General features: G+C 39.7%; 4 protein-coding genes across 7 annotated transcripts; 1 reads left to right on the top strand and 3 right to left on the bottom strand.

Moving 5' to 3' along the window:
• Positions 1–2,277: 2,277 nt before the first annotated feature.
• trmt11 (tRNA methyltransferase 11) lies at positions 2,278–15,268 on the bottom strand. Of its 2 annotated transcripts, none has more exons than XM_075466592.1 (13): positions 15,170–15,268; positions 14,572–14,637; positions 14,365–14,438; positions 14,166–14,247; positions 13,941–14,033; positions 13,718–13,852; positions 13,486–13,642; positions 13,302–13,382; positions 12,964–13,128; positions 12,406–12,478; positions 12,002–12,136; positions 4,780–4,900; positions 2,278–2,592 (listed from the first exon to the last, which is right to left on the bottom strand). In XM_075466592.1, the coding sequence occupies exons 1-13, from the start codon at positions 15,245–15,247 to the stop codon at positions 2,452–2,454; spliced, it is 1,401 nt and encodes a 466-aa protein (XP_075322707.1). In that variant the 5' UTR covers positions 15,248–15,268; the 3' UTR covers positions 2,278–2,451. The 2 variants fall into 2 exon arrangements, with proteins under 2 accessions (XP_075322707.1, XP_075322708.1); XM_075466593.1 differs by lacking the exon at positions 15,170–15,268 and adding an exon at positions 15,082–15,152.
• Positions 15,269–16,172: 904 nt separating this feature from the next.
• Positions 16,173–17,464, top strand: LOC142379775 (actin-binding Rho-activating protein). Its single transcript, XM_075465036.1, has one exon. It carries the CDS (start codon positions 16,243–16,245, stop codon positions 16,780–16,782), a length of 540 nt encoding a protein of 179 aa, XP_075321151.1. The 5' UTR covers positions 16,173–16,242; the 3' UTR covers positions 16,783–17,464.
• hint3 (histidine triad nucleotide binding protein 3) lies at positions 17,282–21,286 on the bottom strand. Of its 3 annotated transcripts, none has more exons than XR_012769794.1 (5): positions 20,951–21,286; positions 20,473–20,590; positions 20,168–20,237; positions 19,590–20,001; positions 17,282–19,440 (listed from the first exon to the last, which is right to left on the bottom strand). XR_012769794.1 is itself a non-coding variant. In XM_075465038.1 (5 exons), the coding sequence occupies exons 1-5, from the start codon at positions 21,095–21,097 to the stop codon at positions 19,428–19,430; spliced, it is 465 nt and encodes a 154-aa protein (XP_075321153.1). In that variant the 5' UTR covers positions 21,098–21,286; the 3' UTR covers positions 17,283–19,427. The 3 variants fall into 3 exon arrangements, 2 of the variants coding, with proteins under 2 accessions (XP_075321153.1, XP_075321152.1); XM_075465038.1 differs by having other exon boundaries at positions 17,283–19,440; positions 19,885–20,001; XM_075465037.1 differs by having other exon boundaries at positions 17,283–19,440; positions 19,875–20,001; positions 20,951–21,285.
• A 2,584-nt stretch (positions 21,287–23,870) lies between these two features.
• Positions 23,871–26,354, bottom strand: LOC142380695 (nuclear receptor coactivator 7-like). The gene is made up of 6 exons (XM_075466591.1): positions 26,255–26,354; positions 25,759–25,908; positions 25,521–25,673; positions 25,329–25,424; positions 25,126–25,199; positions 23,871–24,941 (listed from the first exon to the last, which is right to left on the bottom strand). The coding sequence occupies exons 1-6, from the start codon at positions 26,321–26,323 to the stop codon at positions 24,803–24,805; spliced, it is 681 nt and encodes a 226-aa protein (XP_075322706.1). The 5' UTR covers positions 26,324–26,354; the 3' UTR covers positions 23,871–24,802.
• Positions 26,355–27,727: the final 1,373 nt, after the last annotated feature.

The following is a 27,727-nucleotide window of genomic DNA, read 5'->3' as shown; positions in this document are numbered from 1 at the left end:
TAATTCAGTCTTGAGCTGGCAAGCTTTATGCTTCTCTTGCTTAGTTTGCTTTTACACTGTTGCTTTATACAAACGCAATTCATCTCCTCAGGGTAAGTGAGGAGTGTCTTTTTTTTTTTTTTTTTTTAAATGTTCCCCTCTCAATCAGATTTGAACAACTTAAAATAAAAACAGATAAACAGGATAAGGCTGTTCCTATCAAGGTGGCACCCCTGACGCAACATACAACACGGCATGACATACCCCCACATTCTCTTTATTTATGCTCATTATTGGTGCCAGTTGAGTTCTTTTACGGCCCTCTGACAGTGTGTACATGCTGTTTGATTTCCTTCAATTTCAGAGCCACTAGATTGTTTTAACGCGCTACGCATTATGATTGTTTTCATCTACTTCTGGGTACTACTTGAAGCATGGCAGATGATTTAATATAAAGATTTTAATTAGCTTCCGACTTAAGATTTCGGTTGTGTCGGTTTGCTGAGACATATGGGACACCAGCTGACTCTGCAGATTGAGGGTCAATTTCAGAATGATGGGAGTTTAATCAGGAGTCATCGTTCCAAAACAGTGGCTGCCTCCTCCTACATGGAGTTCCCCTTTGAGGAAAAGAGAGGAGGAAAGGATAAAGGTGAATCATATGAAGGGGAGAAGAAGCAAACTGGTGGAGGTAAAGCGTAGAGGGATACAGTATTGGAGACAAAGGGGAAAACTGAGAAACTGAGGAGGAATTGAATCACTGTTATGAATCCCACAAAGCAGGATAGAAGATTACGCATAAAGAAAAAAAGACAGTAAAGAAGGACCGATCTCTGTAATTATCGTGCAAACCGATGGTTGAAGTCTGACTATTATTTACAAGTTATCCCTCAAACCACTTTATTATCACTGAGCGACATCAGGAAACTGCTTTGCTGCAGTTAGCGTCCAAAACAAAACAAAACCAGATCTCAAGTACAAGTACACACAAGTATAAACACATTCACAAGCAGAATTTCCTCAACGTCTGGACAGCATTACGTGGTGTGTAGAGGATCCCCCCTCCCACACACACCCCCCATCTCCCTAATTATAGTCTGCATCATTGGAGACCGAGTGCTCTTGAGAATAGGTTTTGTCACTGTATGGTGGCAACACAAACACACACAGCTCTACTCAAACACAGTAACAGAAAGCAGATGCATTAAAACTACTATCTTCGACATACGGCGCATAGTTTTTCTGCTGTGGCAAACATGGCGCCGAGTCCTCTGAGCAGGAAAATACCAAGTGCAAGAAGTAGTAAGTCAAGGAAAGTGAGGACTTTGTCTCGTGGAATTATTTGATTGTGCATGATGACGATGATGGATAACAAAAGGGTACGGTGGGAACTGTAAACAACACGCACTGCAAACGATGCTGAGCAGGGGTATCATGTGAGGGCGGCCCAACTGATAAACAGCAACGGTACTTTAAGGCCCGCTACGTTTCTCTCTAGAGATGAATAATGAGCCTGGCTGCATGCAAACTATGGTTAGAAAACAACAAAAGCTGCTGACTAACTGTAGTGGTGTGGAGAGGTTGGGGACACCCTTTCATTTGGGCCCTTGTCTACACAGGAAGGTCTGACTCTTTCACCTAAACATGCTCCCTCAATCAGAATAAAGCAGGACCGTGGCTGTAATTTGTACTGTAAAACATTTTGATTATGTTTTTGTTTTTTGTTTTTTAAAGGCTCCCCCACAGATGGGAAGGCTGAAGTCCACTTCTGGCAGATTAATACACCATTCAAGAATCGTGTAAAGGGCGGTGCATTCCGTGACAGAAAAACAATTAAAGAATGCCTGTTAGAAGTTAGATTTTCTAGAAAACTGCCCAAAAATGGCAAATGAAAAAAGAAAGAGCAAGAGTATCAAGTTGCCAAAATGAAGATATAGCTAAGGCAGCATGATTGAACCTGAAGTGGAAATAAAGACTAACTCACTGAATGAGAAATGTTCACATCTAGGCAGCCTCAAACAAAGTGCAGCATTACATTTTATTGTAGTTTTTTTTGCTTGTTTGAATTGACCTTAGACACACAAATATATGCTGTTAAGCGCAAAAAGTGTTTTTACGTTTCCAAAAAAGACAGAAAATCTCAGTATCTGCTATATCAGCTTTCATCATACTTTTGATACTTTTTGTCTTTTGACCCAACGTTAAACAGAGCACTAAATCAATAAAATATCATGTAATAACATTGATCACAAGGTGTAAAAGTCATTTGAGACTAATAATCATGAAGCAGCAAAAGGACAGTTTTAATCCATTTATTGGCAAAGAAATAAAAACACGAGATCTTCGTTAAAAAAAAACTGTCTTCCTTTTGAGTGTACTGACAGTAATTTACAATCTAAGATGTTTCTTCTTTTCTATTTGGAAATGCCAGAGATTTGCTGATCTTCATCTTGGAGGGGGGCGCTGATTCGTTCACTTTCCACTGCTATCAGGTTTTGAGTCCTCTTTGATGCACCTTTTGTTCAGTCCACAGAAATACTTTTCCCTGAAGGCGTTGTGTCCCTGGTAGGGGCTGAAGCGGGCGTCTGATAGATGAGCCAGGCTGTCCAATTCCTACGCAAAATAAAATAAATATAGGTTACTGTACTGTAAATGTTTCACCCAAATTAATGAAAGTGCTACCTTTTTCCTCACAGACAGTCTGACACACTATTAAAAAAAAAAAAATTCCGATACAGATGGCTATTGATATTTTAGAAAGGTGCTCTTTCCTGTAAATGAAGCAATGATTGCCACCTGAAGTATGCAAACGTCACAAGGTTTGCATACTTTTTCCATGTTTACATTATAAGACCATGACTTGCTTTATTAATAATTTATATAAACTGTTATAAATTCTTCATAATAAACTGTTTGTCTTGGCTGTAAAGGAGCCGTTGATCAACAGAGGTATGAAGGGAGGAAGAGAGACGATGAGAAGAGGAATAATGAGGTGAGTTGAGCTGGAAGTGATGACTCCAATGCTGGGCCTGTAAAGTGTCTGCACCACCTCTCTTTTGCTTGCTGATGCTGCCAAGCAACCTGGAAACATTTTCCATGATCATTCTAAGAGAAAAACCTCATCATGACCCTCAATTAAAGAGCACATCTTATCCTCAGTTCATAGATTCACAAAGCTGTTTCGGCAGTCAACAACATTATGATTTAACATGAATTACATAACATTAATCATTTACCCCCATACTTTAGAATGTTTTTACATGTTTCATAGAGGCGTAGTTTATTGGTAACTACAGAATAATGTCAACAACAGGTATGTACACCCTCTGACATGAGATTTTCACCATGAACACCCTTGTGGATTCTTGTATACTCTCAATTTAGAACATGTGTGCTGTAGCTCGCGGAAGCGACTCCAGCCACAAAAATAAAATGGCTCGCAGCAAAGCAGCTGCTCATTCTCTGTTTAGAAGCACGCACAAACAAATCCAACAGTCGAAATTACACATTTGTGTTACTCGTTTTACGAGTAACGTTGAATGTTTGAGCTGCCAACATGGCATTTAGGGCAGAGCAGAAGCGATGTTTCCAGTAGCAGAGAATAACACGTGACTTTGCCAACTTTATGCAAGGACAGCAAATCTATATGACACGCTCAAGGGAAGTGCAAAACCAAAAAGGGATAATAGGTCTACTTGGAAATGGATGAAGGAACGTGGCAACAAAACTGACAAATGAAAACAGCGGCTATTATCACTAATTTCGACGACAGATCATTTGGTTCTTGTTAAAAAGCAAACATTTACAGCAATGAGACCAACTCCATCATGGTCAAAATACAGAAACAGCGTGGACACACACACATCAAAGTCATACCAGCATATTTATAAAAAAAAAAAAAAAAAAAAAACAACATCAAGCTGTGAACCCTCATTAAAGAGTGCAGATAGGTGCACACTTTGGCCTATTTGGAAATAAAAACTGCAACCTTAGATAGATACCAATCAGATAAGATCACACAACTGTGTGTTTGTGTGTGTGTGTGTGTGAGAGAATGTGTGTGAGTTATACAAGGCACTTTATGGGAGCAATTTGGGGTTTTGAAGTGAAATGGATGTCAGATCCAAAGATGGATAGTTTTCCTTATGATGTGTGATTAAGCCATTTACGGTTCCAGTATGAAAGAAATGAGCCAATCACAGCCAGATGGCGAGGACTTAAGCCATACAGACAGACAGATACCAACACTTCCAGTGGGATGACATGTAAAGCCATTCACACATACTACATACATTAATACGCTGTTGCATATACAGAACATTACTGTGAAGTGGAAGATGAATGCATTGAAGAACAGTCAGGCAGGCACAGGCGTGTTTTACCTACATTCATCTGTGATGCTGTTTCAGGCTCACGCACAGAAATACATCTAACGTTCTGTGGCACACGGGTTGGTACTGCGCAGGCATGTGGTGTCTTATAACCGCAATACAATTTAAAACAATAATATAGATGTGTTTCTGCACAGTAACCAGATGAATGACGAGCCCAAAGGAAAAGCTAATCTTCAGGAAAGACGATGCAACGAAACCGTGGAATAACACAACAAAGAAAATAAAGCACATTTGTGTACTAATCTCATCATTCAAAGCATGTCACAGATTATTCTGCAAAAAAAAGTCTTACACTGTGACTGAGAAATTTTTTACATAATAAACGATAGTTTTTCTTCTTTTTCCGCTGTTTTTAGCTGATAAACTTCCTCCCACAAAACAACCAGATAATATAATACAAACACACCTCTGGCTCTTTGATCTTCTCCATGGTGATTAAGCGACGTGAGGTGTGGCTGGACAGTGTCTGCTCGCAGTTGCTGATGAGCTGGAGACATGGATGAAGAGGAACCATCTCCTCACAGTACCTGGGAACAGGACACACACACACACACACACATCCAGTTGTTGATAAGACTCCAAAAGGAAAAGAGCAGAGAGTAGATCAATTCCCCTCATCTCAGCATACAACATTTTGCGTAAAAAACTGAATGAGAACAAATGAGAAAGTTAGTTTGTGACAGCGATACACTCCAGATTTCATCTGGGGGCCATTAAAAGGCTGCCAGGATACAGACACAGACTGATTCTGTCAAAATAACAATCTAACTTTGCCAGCTCTCTTTGCAGCCAACTCTAATGTCTTTCTTTTCTCTGTGAATGTCTCTCTGTGTTTCTTAAATAAACACTAAACATTCTAGCAGTGCAGTCAAACCCTGGCTAGTAAAGCTTAGGTAGCTCCTTTTGTACAAAAAAGAAGGTGGAAAAAGTGAATGTGAGCTGACAGGTTGACTGCTGGCTCTGTTGTCACTAGAGAAGCCAGGTTAAGGCCTATTAACAGCCGGTGATGTATGTTTTTTGCATATTTGTGTCAGTAGCACTTTCTCCAAACCACAGTCAGAGGAGCAACAGTCCAGACTCACAGGCAGATTTGTACATCCCTGTTTGTCTTGTTGCCTAGGCCACATGTGGGCCACAGTGGTGATGGGATATTTGGTCGCTACGGTGACTAGCAGTGATGTAGCCAGACGATAATTCTCTCTTGCCAATCAGAACAAGTTACTGGGGAGCAGAAGGTTGAGTGGAGACAAGGGTTGGTTTTCACTTTTTCCATGTGACCCTTAGCGTTTGTAGACACATTCTTAAAAAAAAAATGGAGCTGCTCACAAGCTCCTCTTCTTTCACACTTATATGGATTTTTTCAACTGTGAGGATTAACATTTCACTCCTGCCTATGCAGAAATTCAAAATTAGGAGGTTAAATCTACAAATATGAGGATCTTTTTCCTTAAATAACCACCATCTGGTTTAACATTGTATACGTACAACGGTCAGTCTCATGATGGACAGCCTGACACAAAGAATGGGTTTTGTTTGGAGTCACTTCAAACTCTTTTATTTTTTTGCCATCATTATCAGAAATAAAATTATTTTAAATATATTTAAAATTAAAAATTAACCCCAACTGTCCTTATGTATATACACAGTCATGGGAATAAGAAAGCACTCCCGCTTTAAATTCTAAGGTTTTACATATCAGGAAATGATTTGAAAAACATTCTTCAGGTCCTCTCCAGGTGCCTGTGTCTCGAGGCAGGTTCAACATATCTGGGATTTTTTTAGGCCAATCTGGCACAACTAACCCCAACAGATCTGAGATCTTAGATCTCTCTAAGCTGTACTACGTCACAGGCTATCAACTCGGTAAGTCAACCCAGGTTATTCTACTCTGAATATCTGCATGTTTGTGTAAAACAGGCAGACTTAGCACCAGACAGCCAATCACAATAATATATTTCTAGCAGGCTGAGAGGCAACACAGCTACAGCAGCCAGAACAGAAAGAAAAGATGACAAAATAGAAAAAGAATTGTGAAAGTGAAAGCCGACGTTTCAGGCTAAGTATTCTCTTTCAGGAGAACAGTTATAGCAAGTTACCAATGGAGTTGAACGGTTATAGCAAGTTACCAATGGAGTTGAACGGTTATAGCAAGTTACCAATGGAGTTGAACGGTTATAGCAAGTTACCAATGGAGTCGAACGGTTATAGTAAGTTACCAATGGAGTCGAACGGTTATAGCAAGTTACCAATGGAGTCGAACGGTTATAGCAAGTTACCAATGGAGTTGAACGGTTATAGCAAGTTACCAATGGAGTCGAACGGTTATAGTAAGTTACCAATGGAGTTGAACGGTTATAGCAAGTTACCAATGGAGTTGAACGGTTATAGCAAGTTACCAATGGAGTTGAACGGTTATAGTAAGTTACCAATGGAGTTGAACGGTTATAGTAAGTTACCAATGCATACGAACAGTTATAGCAAGTTACCAATGCAGTCGAACAGAGATTCTCATTGTACACACACAGGTGGATTTTTCATTTTTTCCTTTTCTAAGAAAATTGATTGGTCAGGAGGCTGTGCTTTTTTATGTGTTTATTGCTTAATTGCTGATAAGTGAACCAGCTTTGTGATCCTGAAATCCGGTGTTGGTCCTTAAGTTACCTTGCTAAGCCACTTGTTATGCTTTGTACTACAGGACCTAGTTCTTAAAAATTAGGTTAATACAACCTCAGATTGTATTCATGAACTCATGACATTTTACACTGTGTCATTATGTATTAAACTAAAACAATGGTAAAACAATACAGAAGCATTGTGTGTAATTGTCCTGTTGCATGACCCGATTTCAGCCAAGTTTTAACTGTGGTACAGCTGGCCTCACATTTGTTTCTAGAATACTTAGATCCACAGAGGAGTTCATGGTCGACTCAATGACTGCAAGGTGTCTTGGTCATGTGGCTGCAGAACAAGCCCAAATCATCAGCGGCACCATGCCTGACATTTGACATTTGCTATGAGGTGTCCTAAAATGTTGTGTTTGGTTTTCACCAAACATGACCAAAACATCTCAGTCCAAAGAACACTGTACCAGAAGTCTTGTGGTCTGTTCTGACGCGACTTTGCAAACCCAAGCTGTGCTGCCGTTTTTTCTCGTTAAAGAGGCTTTTTCCTGAAACCCTTCTAAACAAGCCATGCTTGTTCACTCTTTCTCCAATTTGAACCTTTTTAAAAAAAAAATTATTTACCTTAACTTCAACATGCTACTCAGTTAGCATGTAGTGTCTGAGCTAAAACTCTTTTGGTCTGAATTTGGAGTTGACTTGCACTTGGTTAGCAGCACCTGGCTGCTACTTACCCTCTTGATTCCAGTGATTTGAATTTTCATAAACTGATTCTGCATTTTGGCTTTATTTTTCTATCATTTGATATCATTTAATGGCATGGTAACGGCCCCAGCAGTCTCTTGTAAAAGAAAGTAGCTCGACAGTAACAGAAGATCAGAAAGTTTACCATTTATCCATCTTTTTTTCTTTTTTTTTTTCCTAAAGGGGAGATTTACCACAGAGGCAGTGCAGCGGAATGCCTTAGTTTTTATCTATGCCACCGTCACTAACATTTTGGTAAATCACTGCATATGTCCAGAAACTGTTACTCAAAAAAAAAAATAACCGGAGAAATGATAAATAATTAACTCTACAACAGTATTGCATTACTGCTGACAATGTAACCACTTCATATCGTTGCTTCACTAGTTTATGTTGTAATTAGGAAACTTTATGGCTGTGATGACTGAAATTGCATCGTCTGTCTTGATTCTTTTTCCTTCTTCATTTTCCTTTTGCTGACAGGACTTTATGTTGCCTGTATACTACGACAGTAGTTGCAAGTTTATCACAATTCAACTCAACCAGATTGCTCTTTATACATATATACATTTTATACATATATATATATATATATATATATACATATATACATGTGTGTAGATAGATATATATAAACACATCAGTAGTGTCCTATCCTTATGAAGCTTGCAGACACACACAGTCTCTACTGTTCTATTACAGCCACAGATACACACTCACACAGGTGTGGGGGGGGGGGGGGGGGGGGGCAACAGAAACATGATAGCTCCCCTGTAGAGCCCCAGATTAGGCTCAGGAGACAGGCCACGTCTGGGCTTACAAACACACACACACATACACAGGTCAGCCTGTGGACCATAGAGGCAGATAATTCATATATCTGACCTGCCTGGCGGGCCTCAGATGTTTATTTTGGCACAGCGCTCTGACAGGCACGGTGTCGAGCGCAGATGAGATGAGCAGCAAAGACAAATGTTTGAAAATGATGACACAAACTTATGGTCATTCGCAAGACCACACACATTCTTGCATATGTATTGATATGTACAGAGAAGCAAAGTGAGACACGCATTGTGTTTGTAGACATTATTCTCATCTCTCACACACAAGCACACACTTACACACAAAATCTACAGGATTATCTCATCTCCCTCACAGTCTTGTAATCAGTGATGAGGAAGGCCCTGTGGGGTTTTTCTTGCCCTCACATTGGTTGATGTGGCAGTCTGTTGGTAGCTTTACAGTTGCACACCTGCACTTATTCACTTTCTGCTAGTGCATGAAACACTTAACAATATAAAACACTGTTTCAGAGGAGTCAGCCTAAAAAGCAGCTCAGTAGTGTCAGATGTGGTTTACCTCAGCACACCTGTGTACTGTTCTGTTTGAACACTGACATTCATATAAATGACACAGAGTGGAAAGTGCTTATTGGAGCAGGAATGTAACAGTGCTGAATGGAAATGCTGGGAAGTATAATATCAAAGCATAAAAGAGTGGTGGAAAGTATTTTTGAGACAGTCATATGGCTGAGTGAAGTTTTACATTTTGATTGTTTAATTATAGCCAGTTTTTTCAAATTAAAAAACAAACATATTAACATTATAATAACCCTTTTGCGTCACATTATGGGGTAAATTTATTAGTAAACAATAAATTGAAATGATGTTCGCAGTGCCCAAAAGCAGCAAGCGTGATGCAGCTCTGGTTTATGGTGTGAGCCTGCCCCCTACTGGCATTAAATGCAAAACTGCTCTTTTTCTCAGCTTCTGAAGATTAGTTACGCTCCAATTTTGTTTCAAAATGTGAATGTGTTTGAATCTGCAAACAGTAATTAGTCACAGATGCAGAGTTCACATGATAGTCATAGAAATCAGCACGCTTTACACGAGGTGGCATGTTTCAAACCCAATTCCAAAAAAAGAAAGCCGTGCAAAGTGTAAATAAAATCCAAATACAATGATTTTCAAAACTCTTATAGCACAAAATTTTCATTCACAATAGAACACAGAAAGTGAAAAATTTTACAGTTTCATGAAAAAAGCTGCCTCGTCCTACATTTGGTGGCAGCAACACAGATCAAAAAAGTTGGAAAGGGAGCAAATGTTGAATATTCTATCATCTGCCGTACATAATATCATCAATTGATTCTGAGGATTTGGAGACAAGGGTAAAATTCAGGATGCCCGTGATCTCCGGGCTCTCAGACAACCCTGCAATAAAACAGGCCTGATTCTGTCATGGAAATCACTGCGTGGGCTCAGAAATACTTCCAGGATTACAGGTATCACTGTCTGTGAACACAGTTCACCGTGGCATCCACAAATGCAGTTCTATCAGCTCTATCATGCAAAGAAGAAGCCGTATGTGAACAGGATCCAAATTGTATACACTGTATACACCTCAGACTAAAAGAGAGAAGGAACATCTGGCTTGTTATCTGCGCTCATCTAAAAAAGCCAGCATCTCTCACGATATGGCATGGCTTCACAGAAGAAGAGTCTATGTGCTGAAATGGCCGGCCTGCAGACCAGACCTTTCCCCAATTGAAAACATTTAATCCAGGACTTCTGAGCAGCTAGAATCCCATATCAGGCAGGAATGGGACAACATTCTTCTCCCATAGTTCACAGAATGCTGTAATAGTAAGTAAAACGTGGCCCTGTCCCAACTATTTTGAGCCCTGTAGCTACCAACGAATTCCATATGGGCTCATTTTTTTTCTTACAATAGTAAAAATGTCCCCCTGTTTTGCAATTGATTTTTGTGAATAAAACTCTATATTCTGTTTTTACTTACATTTTGCACGGTATACAAACTTTTTTGGGAATTGGGGTTATACTTTAATAGGCTACTGCATATAACTTTGAAAGCAGTATCATCATACAGCAATGCAACCAAGAGCCCCTTTAAGGAGGCCAACATACTGCCATCAGTCAACATGCATGTATTCTGTATCACTGAGCAAATAAATTAAGAGTTCAACTTTCACTTCCCCCATTAACGTGGGGTGAAATGAAGTATTCGTTGAATCTTTAAGCGTTCACTTGTTTGTTGGATCTTCAAGGACAGGTAGAATTATCCATCTTATCCGCAAAGTAGGCGATGATCGATTATCTTTCCTGAAATTGCCTTCTTTTTCCCCTCACCTAAAAGTTTCTTTTTTTTTTTTTTTTTTAAGGTTGGCTCTTCTTTCTTATTTCCATATTAAACTGCTGAGTTGTCCATTGAAACCTATAGCTGTAACTGATAGCGCTTGTACTGGAAACGCACCATAATTCACACAGCACATGGATGTGACATTCATGCCGCCCAGGCAAAATTTCAGTCGAAACACTCACGTGATACCACTAGTTTCCATTTAATCAGTAGCTTTCTCCAATTGTGGATGTTCCTTACAGAAGTTAAGCAGTGCAATTAATATGGCCCTTGTTTCCCATCATGCTTCTGATAGGCCGAATTGTCAATGCTCAGTCAGCAAGTAAGGTGCGAAGTTTGTCTTTTTATGTTTAACAATATAAGGAGTCAAGTTTCCATGTCGACTTCTGGTTGTTTTAACCATTAATGATGTGGCTATTATACTTCATGTCATCATTTGTACTGAGCAATTCTATTTCAATACATTGCATCCAAAGTAAATACAAGTTTAGAGCTATTTTTAAGTGAGAAAATGTATGCAACATAAAAAAACTGCACTCAGTACCTGACCATCGGACCTGCTCCGTCCAACCATATATCAATATTTCAACTGATCCCATCCTTTGAAATTTGGAAGCATTATCCTTTGATGAAATGTTTCCTACAAGTCGATAGCGGCTGTTACTGTATTGAAATCAAACCTTCACAAGTTTGAACATTCAATAAGCTTGAATATGTAGAAAAGGGATATTTACAGCTGCATCCATCCTCCACTGGCATGTTTCACCCAACTACTTGCGCTTGGCAGGTTAATGAGAATAGTTTTTATCGTCAACATTTTGTTGTGAGTTACCAATGACTCTATAAGGGCCATTTTATTATACATCACATTGTCCAATCCTATGCAATAAGTGAATATTCCGCACACGCACATTCTGTCTCTTTTTTTCACAAGTCGTGAGGAACACTATTGAGAAAATGACCAATATGTAAATGACTGAATGCTGTCACTTTAAAAGGTTAATGAAGCCATTAATGTTACACGTCTCATGTGAAAAGGGCGTTAAAGGCCGCCCTATGGCTGCTTGGCATTATAATCTGATGACACCGAGTGCGTTTACTCACTCTGGCCTGTAGATCGGCAGCCAATAGACAAGTCTCCCGCCCGTGACCAGGTGGTGGGCAGAGAAGTTTAACAGATCGGTGAAGATGTCACTCAGGTGGTACGCCTGTGAGACGGGTACGTGAGAGTCTACATAGCTGGGCAAAAGATGAAAAGAAGGACACAAAGGTTCAGATTAGAGCAATGATAGCAAAACATTCAACGCAAAAGGATTTTCTGAAGTGGTCCATTTTTTTAAAATCAAGCGGGGAACCGTTTCAAGCGACATTAAAGAGAAGTTAGTGATAGATAAATGCTAGGCTTTCCGTGCTTTCTTTACGTTTTATGTCTGTAAAAACTACGGCAGGTTTATTAATGTTAGAGATACAATTCAAGACAATAATGCAGCATTTCCTGGTTAACTTACTTGCCATCAGGGGGTTTAGCAATGTCCTTGTGGGAACCTGTTCTTCTTGTAGACTCTCGGATACCATACGGAGCTACCAACAAAACGCAATATATGAATCAAAAATAAACAAACAAAAATTAGGACACATCTGTGAATTGTGGCAACAGTGTGTCCGTTAAACTCTCCCCAAACGGCCACTGTGCTGGTAAGAAGAATTCAGGCAGCATGAATCATGCTTGCAGCAGCATCTCTGCTGTGTTGGTAAAACCATAAAGAAAAATTCTAACTCCTCCAGAGTTAGTTTGGGGAAATGCTGGACTTGAGTGCGGTTCAAACAAATGACCCAGTAAATAGTAACCAATAGGCAATCATAGGAAACGTGTTGAATGATGTACTTTTTTTCTTTCTTTGTTATTTGACTGAAATTCAAGTTGAACAAAGAACTTAAGGGATGTAAAAAGAATGAAACTTTACCACATCATATCTCTGAAAGTCAGACAAAAGGTTTTATCATCAATTTGAAGCCTGTCAACATGAATCTAGGCAAACAATCCTTTGAATGAACTAAGGACCTACGGTCGGTAATGATAGCGTCAAACATAGGAGCGTTCCTCCACACAGGTTTGGATGCATCAGACAACATCACGTCCACATACATCTTCTCTGTTCCGTACTGCCGAAGGTTAGCTCTGATGTTCTCATCGGGTCCTCGCCACTTTTGGTTTTTACGGCTAGACCGACCTGCAAAACAAAGGTACTGCTGGCAAATTGGGGCAGTGGTAAAATCAACTCATTTCGGCTTTCGTCTGCATAGAAATTGAGCACATGCATCATTTGCACGCTTGGATTCAATTCTGTGTTCAACAGAGTAAAGCACAGCCATACGACAAAGCAGCTGTAGCTGACAAACCTACCTTTGCCGTGAATGGTGTTGTAATCAATATCTGTTCCACATACGTAAGCTCCAAAATGAGAACATGCCACCAACAGGCTCCCTTTAAACAGATTGAGAAAAAGAAGAGGGAGCATTCACTGATACAGTGGGTGACTGTCTACAGCTGCGTTTATGTCTGAGAAGCAGAGGCAACATGGACTTACCCGTGCCAACAAAGGGGTCAAACACGAGGTCGTCTTCTTTGACTTTAGCTTGGTTAGCCATGATAAATGAGAGACCAGCATCCATGCTGGTGTTTCCTATGAAGTGTCTGTTCTTCACGCTGTGAGAGCGAATCAGCTCCCGCTGACCATCTGCTATCTGATGTGTAAGTATAACAAGGGTTTAGCTGCAGATCCCCAGCTCCCTTTATCAGTTTAATCAAAGTTGCCTCACCCATCTGCCAAAGTAGATGTAGTTGGGATGCTCTGGAATGTTGTTGGGGTCTGTGCCATAATCCTCCAACAAGCAGAAGATGTGCTGGGGACTCTTCAGGCTCACCGTGCCCTCAAAGGGAAGATATTCCATATCCTGGAGATAAGAGCACGGTCATTAAGACACCAGCACAAGATACAAGACACTCAATTTAATGTCAATTGAGCCAACATTAAATACTCACATCAATCCTCTTGATTCTGTCTGTAAACAGCAAAGTTTTGTTGAAAGTGTAGACATTAATTCTGTAAGAAGAGTCTCTCTGCACGAATGGCCTCTGGGGAGATGTGGGATGATTGTTCAGAAAGAAATTAAACATATATCAAGATACAGTGTGTGTTCTCTATGCTTCATATGGAACCTTTTATGGGATTGCAAGCATTTGTCTGTCCAACACAACAGCACAAACCATTTTTTCCGGTGGGTAGTTCAAGAGGGATGTTCTGAGTTCACTGTGTGTTTGGCCATGGCCCCACAGCTCAAAAGCGGACCTGGAAGAACAACGTAACACAAGCGGAAGCTACTTCGTATAACCGAGGCTTCAGCATGTTATGTTTACAACAGATGTTGGGCCACTAATTGAATTCTAGCCAAGTTAAAGCACTTACTTTGCACAAACAGATCTGGCCATAACACTGCGCACATCCTCCTCAGACAAACCATCCAGGCGCCAGAAAGGAGACTAAAGGGAAACAAGAAGAGAGGACGAAATTAAGAACATTCTGATCTAGTGGTCTGCTGCTGAACAATGTGTTAGGAAACGAAACATAAAACGAAAAGGACACAACGGTAAATGCAGGTGTTGACTTCCGAACCTGTTCTTTGAAGTTTTCACAAGGACGGAATGATTTCGCTCTGAGAGCCAGCAAAGCCTTAATTTCCTGCAAGAATTAGCACATACGAGATGAAAACTGATAGGCTCTACGTTGTGTTGGGAAACATCACATGGAAAGAGTGTCTAACTTAAGACAGACAGATTGAGTAAAGATTACAGAAGAGGTGCAGTATTGAACGTGTGAAGTTTTAAAGTGCTGTGGAGGAATAGTTAATTGCATGAGAGCACTACATTGACTTCAAAAGCTGAACATAAACATGCATATTGGTCTTTTTCTACACAGTGAGACTTACGGATAAGAACGGGGTTAGAAATCATGCTCGTGTGAAGGAGGAGGTGTGATGGAGAAACGTGTAATCGTGTTATTATCACGTGAAAAAAATATTCTGACCTGAAAACAAAACCTAAATGCAATCATACCCCTCCACAAACAGAAAAAGAAAAGAAAAAAGCTTAGGATTTCTACAGTTTGAATGAAGAAAAAGCTTACACAGCAAACTGAGAGAGGAGGCCGACTCCGAAGAGGTTTAACATTTACACTAAGAGCCAGACAGACATGGAGATAATTTCATCATTACCGGGAACCTGAAATCCAGATTGTCTTGAGCGAGATGTAATAAATATTGGAGGCATGATCTACTGCTGGAAGTGGCCATCTCTGTTGCGCATTCATAACACGTCCGGCTCAAAACCGGGATGTGAAGCAGAGTTCCACCTGGTGACGACGTGCCCATAGATGGCAGAAAAATTTGATATCGCATTCATTTCAGTGTTAAACACCACGTAACATATATTTGTAAAAACATGTCTGTGTTATCCCCACGTTATGATACATTTTTTTCCTTAAATATCATAATTCTCTGTTGTCACGTTATTAATAACATTATTACTGTTGGCTTCTTTTCACCCGAATCAATTTTATATAAAACTTTAGATTAGCCTGTAACTTCTTGTCATCAGTAGTGTTGTATCTTAGACATGCGTGCGTGGATAAACTCTCCTCTCTAAAAGGGAGCATAATCTGCTTTAACTCAGAGACCTTAAATCCCCGCCCCGCTAAGCGCTGATTTGCTGTCCAGGTCGAATCCTTTACGTCATTGGCCAAGACAGATGTCCATCAGAGTGATTTCGCTTGATGACCGATCGGCATCTGCACTCCCTCCTGCTACTGTCAGCAAAGCTGGAGTGTGGCTAAATGATATAAAATAGTTACAGTGTAACCAGGGACTGTTGCGCTTTGACTGCAATGGAGCTTTACTGCTGTTGAGGATCGAATCGGTTGCATGTAAGATGGATGATGTTCTCCGGATCTGTGAATTGTTGTGTGAAGTTCGAGGTTACTTCAGAAAGCAGGATACACACCTTTATATTTTAATATATGGTTTGATGCTTAAATAATGTGGGGGTTTTTTGTCCGTTTTGATGAAATCTCAGTTGCATTTGCTGGTTGGATTGTGACTGTCACTGCTAATCATCATTAAATCTCAGTCATATGTAACCATACATTCATATACTTACTCTGCTGCATCAAACGTTTTAGATATGTTTGTTTAATTATGAATAATTACCAAAAAAAAAAAAAGCTTTAAAATAGTTCTATAATGTATTATATAAAGTATATTCTTGTACACAGAAATGACTTGAGTCAGTGATGGGGACCAACAGCCAGAGCACCACCACCAGTGAAACCGAGGGTGATGTCCACTCTCCTGCTCGGTGTAACGATGACACTGCAGTGTGCATTGTTTCTGTGAAAGGCCTGAAAGACAACTGGCAGAAGTGGTCCAGCGAGCACCAGCAGTACCAGAAAAACAACCCCTTCAGCAACGACACCAGGCCGAGTGTGGCGGCCCCTCAGAGGGGACGGGATGATTACGGACGACCCGCGCAGGGCTCCCTGACAGAGCAGCGTGGGAAGGATGCTCACACACACATCAGCAGAGAAGTTCAGGAGCTGTGCGAGGTGATAAGGAACATTGGAGAGTTGAAAGAGAAAGATCTGGATGGAGGTGGCAGCGATGGGAAAGTGATCACTGTAGAATTTGGGAAGCTGTTTGAGCACTATGTGACTATCTCTAATAAACTGGTGGGAATACTTTTACGGGCCAGGAAGCAGAGGCTGGTCGACTTTGAAGGGGAGATGCTGTGGCAGGGGAAGGATGATCAGGCAGTTATCACTTTGCTGCTGTGACCAGATACTTGGATTAGAGTTGTTGCCTTGATTCAGGTTGCATGCCACATACAAGTGCACGGCCACCTCACAGCAGCATTCTTTGTAATAGACAAATAGCACGAGGACTGCACCAAATGTTTAACTAGATTTGCTTCATGAAAGAATAGCCTTTTCTTTCTTTCTTTCTTTTTCAACCCAAGTAAAAGCTCAGAATTCTCAACAGATGACACTTACATAGATACATCTAGTAGGAAGTCAAAAGAACATCTACAAGACACAGTGGGAAATTGCTGTTACACCAGGTCTAAGGAACAATTACTACAAAGACCGCTAAACTACCTTTGTTGCATTTCCTCCTCCAGCTTTTTTTAATTAGGGGAAAGTGGAGGAGTGAGCAGCTGAAATAAGGTCAGAGGGGGTTAATGAGGCTGAACAAACGAAGAAGAGAACACGAGGCTGCCAGTGACAGACAATATGGTGCTATAGGATGAACTTGATCCGACTCGGCTTGGTGCTTTGGAGCATGTATTTATTACAAGCGTGCTTTGGAATTAGGCATTTGTGACAGTTTGAGTATAGTTGAACCACACTCAGGCAGACACGTAACAAACTAAAAATACTGCTTTAATAGAGTAGCAAAATGGAAGTGGATTAATAAAAAGATGCATACCATAATTCTGGATACTTTTTAAGTGAATGGGCCCCAAAAATTGTAACTGTTTTTCTTAAACATGCTAAGGTATTAAAATGAAGAAAATAAACAATATCCTGGGTGCTTAGAGTGACTTCAGGTGCTGTAAGCACTGCTTGACGTAATGAAGTTAAGAATGTGCGCACCGAGGCTTAGAGCAGATAATACAAAGGCACCGAAAAGCAATGATATGCCCTATTATTTATTTTTAAATTAGACAAAAGCTTAAAGTGCATACCTTTTATATAATACATAGTGTGTTTAGTTTTACAATAAGTTCAGATACAATAATACAGATGGCAATACCATAAACTGTGTATAAAAGATGGACGTACAGAAACAAATGTGTGAGCGCTTTCAGCTGCATTCTATCTCACCGTCAGCAGGGGCTGGTGAGAGAGAAAAAAAAAAAAGTTGGGAAAAACTCAAATGGTAGGAGGAATCCTGCTCAACAATAGTTTGCTGTTACACTAAGCTGTCATGGGGGTCTGGAGTGGTGAAACAACAGAGTTTCCATAAATAAATAACCACATTTCCACAAAAAGCCCATCAGGTACTTCGTCTAACATGTTCTCATTGTACTTTTTCCACAGAGGCTAAATTTGAGATATTATGTCAGCATGTTAAGACAAAAATGGAAAGTATTGCTTCATTATTATGGACTGTAACTCAAAAAGGGTAAAGAAAAAGTTACACCGACTCCTCCCCTCATATTTATTTACATGCATTCCAGTTGGTAAAAAAAATGAAAGATTAAGCATAGTTTTGAATGTTGTGGCCACAAGGAATTGTGGGATGGAATGACCTCCTTTTCCTTCAGAAAGGACACTCCCTCCAGTGACTGAGTGCTAAATGAGAATCCAAAGGAAGCGATTTCCATATAATTTAGAGAATTAGACCAGCTCTTATTATGGCTATAACCGATACTTTTGGTTCATCTCACTCACTCATTTTCTAAATATGGTCCCTATTAGAGTAAAATGGACAATAAAACAATACTGTACAGGTGTGCACAGTGACTATGGGTTCTCAGTCAAATCCTTTGCTTGTGTCTGCTTTAAAAGACAAAAGAACCCTAAAGGTTTCAGAATAGTTGCGCTAGAATCAATGAGTGACATCACAATGTCCAAATCCATCTTTTTATACAGTCTATGAGCACTTTTTAGTAAAAACATATCGCAAATGACATTTACACCGAACAACAAATCAAATATCAGATCCACGCTGATAAAAAGCACCACTCTGCTTTCAGTGCTTGTCGACTTCATATTGATTCATACTGTTCTTTACTTTCAGCTCCAGGGAATTAACCTGAGGAATCCACTTTAAAGGCAAATACAGTAGTTAATGAAGATAGTGCTTCATACTTTGATCAAAGCCAGCCAGGCCGCAAAAATGAACACAGCTAAAACATTCAATATATTCACTGAAAAAAAATAAATCAATTCAAGTTTTAATCATATAAACTAAATCTCTCTGTTTTCAAATGCAGAAAAAAAAGCTCTACAAACCCTATCCTATCCTATTAAGCAGGATGGGAGATCAGACTGCCTATGAGCTGCATCTGTGTCCCTGGGTTTGAAACCACTCTGTTTCAGTGCTCCTTGGTCCGTGAACATCTCTATATAGTTTAACGGCAGGTTCGTGGAGATGCAATTTACTTTATCCGTAAAATTTTGCAAGTCTAAAGAGGTAAAAAAAAATAATAATTTGGCTTCAATTAAACTTTTGCTTGACTTTGAGTTCTAAAGGTGTCCATATAAAAACTAAAAATCAAGTAGCCACTTCTTATAGGTATGCCAACAGTTTGAAATACTGCCACATGCTCAACAAACAGAGAAGTAACTTCTGTATCACCCAAAAAGGCATCTGCAGGATGTGTAGGTACTTCATCATAGTTCAGTGATTTGAGAAATGGATTACTGGCTCCAAAGTGATCAGTTTGAGTCTTCTTTAGAGTTTAGAGTTTCAATCAGCTGGTCTGCCTGTAAAACATTAAGAAATGCAAACAGAAGAGACATCAGATGGACAGTTCTGTAACCTTTTTTTTTTTTACTTTATAAGTCCAGTGTGTAGATAATAGTGAAAGCTAGCAGCATATACAACAGATACCATTCAACTGAACACACCTCACCTCACTCTCCCCTTCCAAAAACACAAAAATGGTTATTTCTATGAGATTCTACACATTCCCACAACATCTTAAACCACAGCTCCTCCAAGAAACATTTTACGAGAGACTTGTATGAGGAAAAAAAATCCCATTTGGTGTGGCAAGTTTCCTGTGAACCTTTGTACGATTCTGCAAACAAGTCAGGTCAAAGGTGAGCGAACATGGCAATGAGAGGTAATAACTTGAACTTTTGGAATCCTAAAATGACATATAGTGACAATTTTAATACTGGAGCAAATAGCTTACAGTGACAAACCAATAGGAGTTAAGTCTGTAGAAGAGGCGGGACATGAGGCCCATTTGACTGGCAGGTGCAAGAACATGAAGGTGTAGGTGTGCGACAGAACAAAATGGGGGCCAATGGAAACCAAACCTGCAGACAAAGAAAGGGGGTTAAGTTTAAGTAACAGATGCTCATCTTTGCATCATCGATCCAAACTCATGTCATCACAGTTCCGGCATTAAAGGTGATTCAGTGAAACTGTTTCAGGGTGTCTGCAGTCACAATGAAGTACAACTGACTGCTAAATGTAGCCCACCTGACATCAGCGAGATCTGTTACATTGTTTCTTTGCAGGATCTCCTTCCCTAAGTCGATCATCCGCTTCACTATCCAAGACAACAAAAAGTATTTGATAAGGTTTAAACATCTGCTATTAAACACATCTCATTTTCCACTGGCCTTTTATCAGTGGCAAACTATTTAATGTAAGACTACATTGGCCAGCAATGCTTTGTCACTGACATTTCGTGAACCGACAGGGATTGAAAACTGCATGCAGATGCTTTATCAAAGTGCAACCACCTCCACAGAAAACATCAGTTAAAAGCTATGTAACCTTACCCAGAGGCACGTGATCTTTCCTGAGTGATTTACAGTTCCCAACATGCTTTGTTGGGACAACCAGGTAATGATGTGGAGCTCCTGGTTTAATATCTCTGAAACATGAGACCTCTTCATCCTGCAACAGCAAAAAAAAAAAAAAAAAAAAAAAAAACAGATTTAAAAAATAAATAAATAAATCTGTTCTTTCTGTGTGTTATAGTTGCCCTAACGTTAGCATGTGTCTGAGTAAATATTTCTCCCTTTTTGTGACCCACCTTACATGACATGCTAAAGCACGAGACTCAAATGTGAGGGTTACTGTTTTGCATGCTACAGTCAAAAGTAAGATGACACTTTAGCTATATCCTCACAAACCAAGTTTTACAGAGCTAATTAGCTACTTTGCTTCTGACATGTTCACAGCAAAGACACAGGCTAACGCTAGCTAGCTAGCTAGCTAGGCTCTCAACATGACTCAACGACCACGTTTCCTTACGCTGTGAAGAAGCTCTGTGCCCAATTCATTGTTCACGATCTTGCAGAAAATACACTTCTTGTCATATCCCTCAGCTGGCACGGGGCTGGTTTTTGAAATATCAACCTGAGGCTCCTGGACTGATTGTGTAGCCTGGACTCCAGCCATCGCAAAGCAGTGAGCTGTCAAAATTCAGACCCTCGCCGTCGATCCCAGACGTTGTCGATCCGCATTGCTAAAGTGCATGGACGGTCATCTGCCGCCAGAGTGCGATTTGGTTTAACATATCATTGATTCTTTCCAAGAGAGTCTGGCTGCAGACCTGCACTGTCAGGACCCACAGACCTGCACTGTGAGGACCGGAAGTGCACTGTAAGGACCGGAAGTTGATTCGAAGCCTTTCAAAATAAAAGCGTGTGTATCGGAAGCACGTATTTTTAAACGATTTTAAACGCTATATTTTTCAAGAGGTCCACACAAATAAATTAATTAGTTAACAGTACGACATAAAATCTATCAATTCCCGGTCTATTGTTTTTATTTGTATTGTAAACTTTTGTTTGGTCACTGCACACATTTTCTCTTAGGCTCATATTCATAAGCCAACATCTCACAAGATGCCATAGGCCTATACTGTACATTGTATTGTGTACTATAGAGTAAGTCACTGCTATTTCATTATCATTTCATTTTGACTTTATCGCACTGGTCTTTATATATATATATGTATATATATATATATTTGTTTCAATTAGTTTTTCTGTTGTATTATTCTGTATTTTTATCCTTAACCACCATAAATTTCATGTTTGGTTCTATGTCTATGCCAATTATGTTCTTTTTTTTTTGTTACTTTGTTTATTAGTAGACTTGTACAACATATACAATTTCATCATCACCATCAAAATATATATATTTATTTATATATATATATATATATATATATATTTTGTTTCCCCCTTTCTTCTTTCTCTTCCTCCAGTTCACAGTGTATGCCCATACACGACTACAGTTATTTTCCATTATATTTCAACATACCACCATATAAACTTTTTTTTTTCACACAAATATACACAAATGACACTAGACAGTTGACGCATAGACAAACACATAAGCATACAAGAAAATGGGGCAGAGAGAGAGAGAGAAAAAGTAAGAGATAGAGAGAGAGAGAGAGAGAGAGAGAGAGAGAGAGAGAGAGAGAGAGAGAGAGAGAGGGCTGCTGGAACACCTTAGTACCACTAAATAGTACCCTAACTCTTGATATTATCTACAGTATAATCTTAGTCAAATTATTAAGTGATCAATGAGAAAACATAAAAAGCACACCAAGTCACAACATGATCAAATGTTCTGTAGTGTTTATTCAGTCAAACATTCACAATATGACAAAAAAAATCTTTGTTTTTGTCGACCTGTTCACAAAATATCAACTTGTCGTTAATATTGTGAAATATCATTTTGAAAGGCTCCAGGATCGCTTCTCTTTCATCCTTGTCCAGTTCTTCGTTCCACAACCTCCCATACTGTAGAGCAGCCTCTGCCTGTTCCTCTTCCCCCATGCCCAGAACGTCAGGCAGGTCCACTCTGGCAGACAACAGTGGTTTGTTGGCCTCAGCCCACTCTGCTGCATGTCTGCAATTTTGAAGAATGCGATCTTCAACCGAGTCCTATGGAAAAGACAGAAAGAAAGATGTCTGTACTATAGCTGCCACACCAACAGTATCTGACCAATAGATACTGTGCAAAAGCTTACGCCTTCCACTGGTGTGTCCACATCAGCAAGTCTGGCTCTCTTGGAGACTTCTGCCTGCTGCTCTTCTTCCTGAGTACTCAACTATTAATATGAATACATGCATTATACATACTTTATACTCTTACCTGAATTTGTAGTCCAGTTTTCTCTGTCCAGTTGCCAGGATTTAGTTACTGGGATAGGTTTCTAAAAGACAGAAAGTGAGGTGTCAGATGTTCTTCACTGCAGCCTACATTCCCTTCATTTTCCTTTTACCCTTTTACAAACCAAACCACAACCTGCCAGAAGTTAGTAGCGTTGGCTAATACTTATGAGTACAAACAAACAGACAAATACATTATGCTTACCTTTAAATAAAATGCCACCTTTTGTATGTGCCTCTAAGTGGCTCTGCAGCTTGGACAATTTTGCTGGTTTAAATTGTAGGCACAGAGGGCAGTGAAACAGTTTGCAACATGACGTGCAGCGTTCGATTTTGGGCGTAGTGCCGGCCGTTGTTATTGAAATATGCATCTGTAAGAGACAAATAATGTCGTAATAAGTAAAACAAAATTATACAAGTACAGTTTTGTTTTTGCTGGAAATTAAACTAGGAATTTGAGATGAATCACACGATTCATAACAGATTTTAAGTCATACTTCTGTCCATAAGTGCCTTATGCTTCCAATTTTAACAAGAAGCTTCTGTTTTCAACATATGCAAACGTCACTGAAATAATCCCAAATATACACCACATTTGAAATAAAATGCCAGCTGAGGATTTCTTCTGGTTTCTATTGCCTTGTTGTTTATTGGTGTAGACAGGGTTCAGAGCTTTAAACATCATTTCCATGTATGATGGTCTGGAAGATTGTGGCACTGAAAACAGCTCCCTGGTTAGATACTTTCTTTCCTATCGTCTGTGGGACTGCTAATTTGTTCCGACAGTGTTTCATGAGTGCTTTCAAAAGCAATTTTTCAAGGTGTTTGTTTTGTCCGCCTGTCATACTATATCACAAATTCTTGAGCCAGTTTTAAATGATTCAAATCTCACTTTGGATTTACACTCTCCTGTTAACTTCTTATGTCTGTCGGGAGAACAAACCATGTAGCAAAGGTGATGTGGTTCAGGTGTGGTGCGGTTTCATTGATGACAAAATAAGACTGCTTTACTCGGTTTTAACAGGAAAGTTTTTTAATGCAGTTTCACAGGTTGAACAGTGGCAGCGCCAGCACTGCCCGTCAGCCTAAGATACACACACAAACACACATAAGCAAACCTAACTGACATACAAGGAGGTTGACTTTGCTTTCCTGCTTCAGTTTTTGTGATGAAAAATATCTGAATATTTAGATAATAGAAAATACGAAAAAGTTTTAAAATTCTCAAAGTACTCCAGCATGTAGGTGTGTCATTTACAAAAGCAGAGGTGACGGTTAACGGTTGAGGTCCCTTCCTCTGTAAACAGCAAACATCAGTTAGCATCAAAACCAAACCTCTTGTAGAAGATCAAATAGGCTGATTTGATCCCTATGATGTTACAGTGTCTTTACTATAAAAGAATGGCTTTAACATGAGAACAAAGGCACACTTAAACATAGATGTTCAACATATAGTTAACAGAAATATTCTAAACACACACCAAAAGAAGAAATATATTGAAAAATATCGCTCTTCAACATTAAATAAAATTAAATAAAAAGTGTTTAGTTTCTGAATGTGCTTACAGTGGCTGCAGACTTTTCATCCAACACATTGGGTGAACTTTGAGTCATAATGCTCTCCATAATCAAAGCAGGGCACGGACGGCTTAAAGCTTGATATGCCAGCTACTTTCTGGGCTTAGCATGGAGGTGCTGATAAATAGGCAGTAGTTCAACAAAAAGCAGGAACCTGATTTACAGGATTCATGCAGCCACTTGTCTCTACCAGATACAGTTCGGCCAAGCAGAAAGACCAGTGTGAGAACTAGTCCGATAGACCTCATGCTGCACGTTGGCTACGGGAGCCGATTGCAGAGATGATGGCAAACGCTCCCTCAGGATAAAGCAGGAGCTAAGCCAAACGTCTTCCTCGAAGTCTTGAAGTTTTCCAGACAGGACAGCTTAGTTTTTTTATTATTTCAAATGTTCCCATTCAGTTCTGCACAGTCCAGACTTCAATGTCTTCAATAATAAAGTCTTCATGTGTGGACAGAGGTGCATTTTGAAAGGTAGGGCAGGAAAAGCTTGAACCACGGTACAGATCAGCATCCAGCCACAGAGCGAAGCCACCCCTAACAAAAAGTAAAACATTGCAATTTATAATATAATATAGAAAAAGTTGTTATCTCTAAACTTAGATAAATCCCAGAATACTATTTACAGTCATTTATGGTCTTATTATTATTACTTTATGACAAATTACATTTTTCTATGTTTCTATGTTTTACAGAAAAGATCAGTGAGCACATAACTTACCGTCCTCCACCAATCTGCAGAGATTCTAAGTTGCCGCTCACAAAGTACGAGTTCTCCCCACTCCACCTGTATTGCTGCAGAAAATTCAAAGATAAAACATAAGAAACTAATATTCAAGTATTGTGGACAACTTGCTCTCAGACCTGATGATGGATTCAGTCTAATAGCCATAGTGTAGGTAACAAAAATGATTCCACTCTTACCTGGAAGTCAGGGTTGAAGCTGAACAGGAAGGTCTCCCCGGTACCATAGCAGTATTTACTGACTCTGAATGGATCAGACGAAAAAGCCCCAAACACCTGAAAATAAATACACAGCAGTTTGTTAATCAAGATTTCAGTTTGACGGCACTTGTACTGAAAAGTCTTTGGGATTTTAGGAACCAAGATGCAAACCTTTTTGTGCATGTCTTTGATGACCAGCAGCACAGGGCTGTCCAGATCAGCCATATTTCTGTAGAGAGTCTTCAGGCTGCTCCCATGGATAGCTGTGCTGTAGACCAGATGCCACGGATAACCTTGGGTCCTTGGTGGCATGTGAGCAGCGAGCTATTGGAAAATAAGTTGTTGATTAAATGATGTCCTTGGAGATCTGATGATGCCCTCTCAAGCTTATATAACTCGTATAACTTACTCTCTGCAGGTGGCCGTCATCTAACAGCTGGCTCTGGCTGCTCAGCTCAGGGAGAGCATCATCAACCTCCTGATACTCTTGCTCCTCCGGCTCAGAGTCTTCTGAACTGCAGAGACTGAGGCGACGCTTGGAGTCCTTCACTGTGATAATCTGCAACAGAGAACAAGATGCAAAAAGGTTGGTGAGAAAACAAATATGATTTAACTTTTTTTTTTCTCATATAGTTCCATTCTTGCTTTTAAGAATGTTCCTCTCCTTTAGGATCATGTGGATTTACAGACAGTGCTCATATAGCTCCAGATTTATATTTAGATTTGATAGTAAGATGCTATTTTAACCCAGTCCCACAAGCAAACTGACAGTTATGTTGCTGGATTATAAGCAGGAAGCATCTATGAATGAATCGTGACAAACAATTTTACAATCAAAGAACAGCAAATTTTGCTTTACAAATGGGAACCTTCTGGTAAATTATCAGCATCTATAGCAATCTCACCTCAACATAGGGCTCCACACAGTTGCTGGCAAAATAAAGCACCTTAATATTTTCTGACATGAACTTCATAGCTCCTGATTTCTCTGTAAAGTTCTGCACTCTGCTGTACCACATGTCTGCTCTCTAAAGGCAGCCTCTCACTTATATACGCTATGGGTTTTTTTCACTTTCATTGGTTGGAAGCTTGAACGGATGTCGGCTCATTGGTTAGCTCTGTTTCTTTCTTCCGTTACAGGAAAGTGAAACTTGGTTCTGGCACACAGAGGGGAGCAGAAAAAGGATGTCCATATATAGGCAGTGGGATTTCCCATAATCTCAGGGATAACTGCCAGCATCTCTGCTTCCGTGATTGCTGTAAGTGAGCAGTGACTGCCTCTTCTCAAAAAAGTGTTTAAACAGCAGAGAGCTCACACACTTGAACACAAAAACCATACAAGGATTTTTGTCCTATATTAGGTAATTTATTTGTGTTTGAGCAAAACTAACCTCCCAGTCTTTAGCTGTTTTGGGGTTGTTCACAGATTTGCTGAGGAGCTTGTTGATCACAGCCATGTCTTTGTCTACAACCAGATAACTGTTCTGATGTTTCTCTCTGATGAGGTAGCGCGACTGGCTGCACTTGTTGTTGCCTTTAGTGTAGATATCTGGTGACCATTGCACAAAGAAGGTGTAGAGGTGTTCAGCCCTGTATGGACAGAGGGAAAATGTACATGTTATTACTAATAAATAAGCATCATATATTCTATTTTTGTTGGTAAAGTTGGGGTGATTATTCATGTGTTGTGCCTCAGCTTAACTCAATAGCATTTTAATATAAAAGCAAAACACTTTAAAACTGCAGAAAAATGATGACATAAAAAGTTCATTGATTACGTCATAAAACCATTCAAGTAGAACTTATTTTCATTTTTCATGGGATTGAAAAAAACAACTGACAGTTGAACAAATCTCCTCTAAAACATATTCAGATATGTCGGGGCATGAATAACTAGAAAGGGAAACATACTTTCAATGTATTTAGCATTAGTCATGCAGTACTGTCGCCATCCATGAACAAAGGTGAGAATTAGAAACTCCTCTTTAGAGTCTTTCATGTTCCAGTGCAGGTTTTAGGCTTTTCCATAAGAAACAGCTCTCTGTTAATTAAGTGCTGTTATCAAATTCCTCTTTTTCTCCTTCCCCTCGTCTCTCTCTCTATATCTGTCACATTAGCATGAGCTCAAACTCTCTGGCCTCCACAGCTCCATTGCAACATTTTGTCCGTGATAAGACAGAAACAACTGCCTTTCCTTCCTTTGCACACATGACAGAATGACAGCACCCAATACTTCTGCATTTAAAATCCTGTCCAAGTTAGTGGAAAATGATCCTGTATGCACAAATTGTTTGCTTGGATTAAGTGAAGCATGCAGATCAAATTGCTGCTTAAACTTCAGAGAACAGCACAATGTTTAGGAAACAGCATCATATTGT

Source organism: Odontesthes bonariensis, chromosome 5 (assembly GCF_027942865.1).
Source record: "Odontesthes bonariensis isolate fOdoBon6 chromosome 5, fOdoBon6.hap1, whole genome shotgun sequence".
Lineage (NCBI taxonomy): Eukaryota > Metazoa > Chordata > Actinopteri > Atheriniformes > Atherinopsidae > Odontesthes > Odontesthes bonariensis.
The sequence above is the reverse complement of the archived record's forward strand: the minus strand, read 5'-3'. Positions and strand labels throughout refer to the sequence as shown.

What these genes read in the sequence shown, in the direction of transcription:
- hint3 (XM_075465037.1), bottom strand. Translation starts at nt 21,097, where the DNA reads ATGGCTGGAGTCCAGGCTACACAATCAGTCCAGGAGCCTCAGGTTGAT. An exon ending in GAAAGATCACGTGCCTCTGG is followed by an intron (nt 20,238 to 20,472) that starts GTAAGGTTACAT and finishes TGTCTTGGATAG; the next exon opens with TGAAGCGGATGATCGACTTA. An exon ending in ACAGATCTCGCTGATGTCAG is followed by an intron (nt 20,002 to 20,167) that starts GTGGGCTACATT and finishes CTTTGTCTGCAG; the next exon opens with GTTTGGTTTCCATTGGCCCC.
- LOC142380695 (XM_075466591.1), bottom strand. Translation starts at nt 26,323, where the DNA reads ATGAAGTTCATGTCAGAAAATATTAAGGTGCTTTATTTTGCCAGCAAC. An exon ending in GTGTGGAGCCCTATGTTGAG is followed by an intron (nt 25,909 to 26,254) that starts GTGAGATTGCTA and finishes TCTCTGTTGCAG; the next exon opens with ATTATCACAGTGAAGGACTC. An exon ending in CTGCAGATTGGTGGAGGACG is followed by an intron (nt 24,942 to 25,125) that starts GTAAGTTATGTG and finishes ACTTTTTGTTAG; the next exon opens with GGGTGGCTTCGCTCTGTGGC.
- trmt11 (XM_075466592.1), bottom strand. Translation starts at nt 15,247, where the DNA reads ATGGCCACTTCCAGCAGTAGATCATGCCTCCAATATTTATTACATCTC. An exon ending in GTGAAAACTTCAAAGAACAG is followed by an intron (nt 14,439 to 14,571) that starts GTTCGGAAGTCA and finishes GTTTCCCTTTAG; the next exon opens with TCTCCTTTCTGGCGCCTGGA. An exon ending in ACATCTACTTTGGCAGATGG is followed by an intron (nt 13,643 to 13,717) that starts GTGAGGCAACTT and finishes CTTACACATCAG; the next exon opens with ATAGCAGATGGTCAGCGGGA.
- LOC142379775 (XM_075465036.1), top strand. Translation starts at nt 16,243, where the DNA reads ATGGGGACCAACAGCCAGAGCACCACCACCAGTGAAACCGAGGGTGAT.